Below are 727 nucleotides of genomic sequence, written 5' to 3' on the forward strand. Positions count from 1 at the left end.
AGGGGGGCTGCCGTCGCGGGGCGGGATCCCGCCCGGGGAGGGGGGAGGCTGCCGTCGGGGGGCGAGATCCCCCCCCGCTACCTGCAGCCGCAGGACTCCACCACCATGTCCTCGTACTGCTTGTACACCACGTTGTTGCCCGCGTCGATGTAGAGGATGCTGATGGGAGTCAATTTGGTGGGGACGCAGCAGCTGGGCGGCGTGGAGCCGGGGTCCATGGAGTTCATGAGGGTCTGGATGATGGCGTGGTTGGTGGGCTCCAGGTGGGAGCGCAGGGGGAAGTCGCAGACCCCCTCGCAGTGGTGGGCCTCGTACTCCAGCGGGGCGATGATCCAGTCGTCCCAGCCCAGCTCCTTGAAGTTGACGTGGAGGGGCTTCTTGCTGCAGCGCACTGATGGGAGTCAATTTGGTGGGGACGCAGCAGCTGGGCGGCGTGGAGCCGGGGTCCATGGAGTTCATGAGGGTCTGGATGATGGCGTGGTTGGTGGGCTCCAGGTGGGAGCGCAGGGGGAAGTCGCAGACCCCCTCGCAGTGGTGGGCCTCGTACTCCAGCGGGGCGATGATCCAGTCGTCCCAGCCCAGCTCCTTGAAGTTGACGTGGAGGGGCTTCTTGCTGCAGCGCAGGCGGGATTTCTTGCCGTGCCGCTTGCCGTGCCGGCTGGAGAAGGCGGTGCGGCGCTGGCGCCGGGGCGGCGGGCGGCGGGGGGCGGCGGCGGCGGGTAACGGC

General features: G+C 68.8%; 1 protein-coding gene across 1 annotated transcript in view; it reads right to left on the reverse strand.

Moving 5' to 3' along the window:
- Nucleotides 1-16: 16 nt before the first annotated feature.
- Nucleotides 17-727, reverse strand: part of GDF6 (growth differentiation factor 6) — a 12,884-nt gene continuing 12,173 nt past the window's right edge. Inside the window, exons 2-3 of the mRNA XM_014965204.1 lie at nt 541-723; nt 17-308 (exon numbers count right to left, since the gene is read on the reverse strand). Coding sequence (XP_014820690.1) covers nt 78-308; nt 541-723 — 414 coding nt within the window. The 3' untranslated portion in view covers nt 17-77. The remainder of the gene's footprint in view (nt 309-540; nt 724-727) is intronic.

This window comes from Calidris pugnax, unplaced genomic scaffold (assembly GCF_001431845.1).
Source record: "Calidris pugnax isolate Ruff unplaced genomic scaffold, ASM143184v1 scaffold41, whole genome shotgun sequence".
Taxonomy (NCBI): domain Eukaryota; kingdom Metazoa; phylum Chordata; class Aves; order Charadriiformes; family Scolopacidae; genus Calidris; species Calidris pugnax.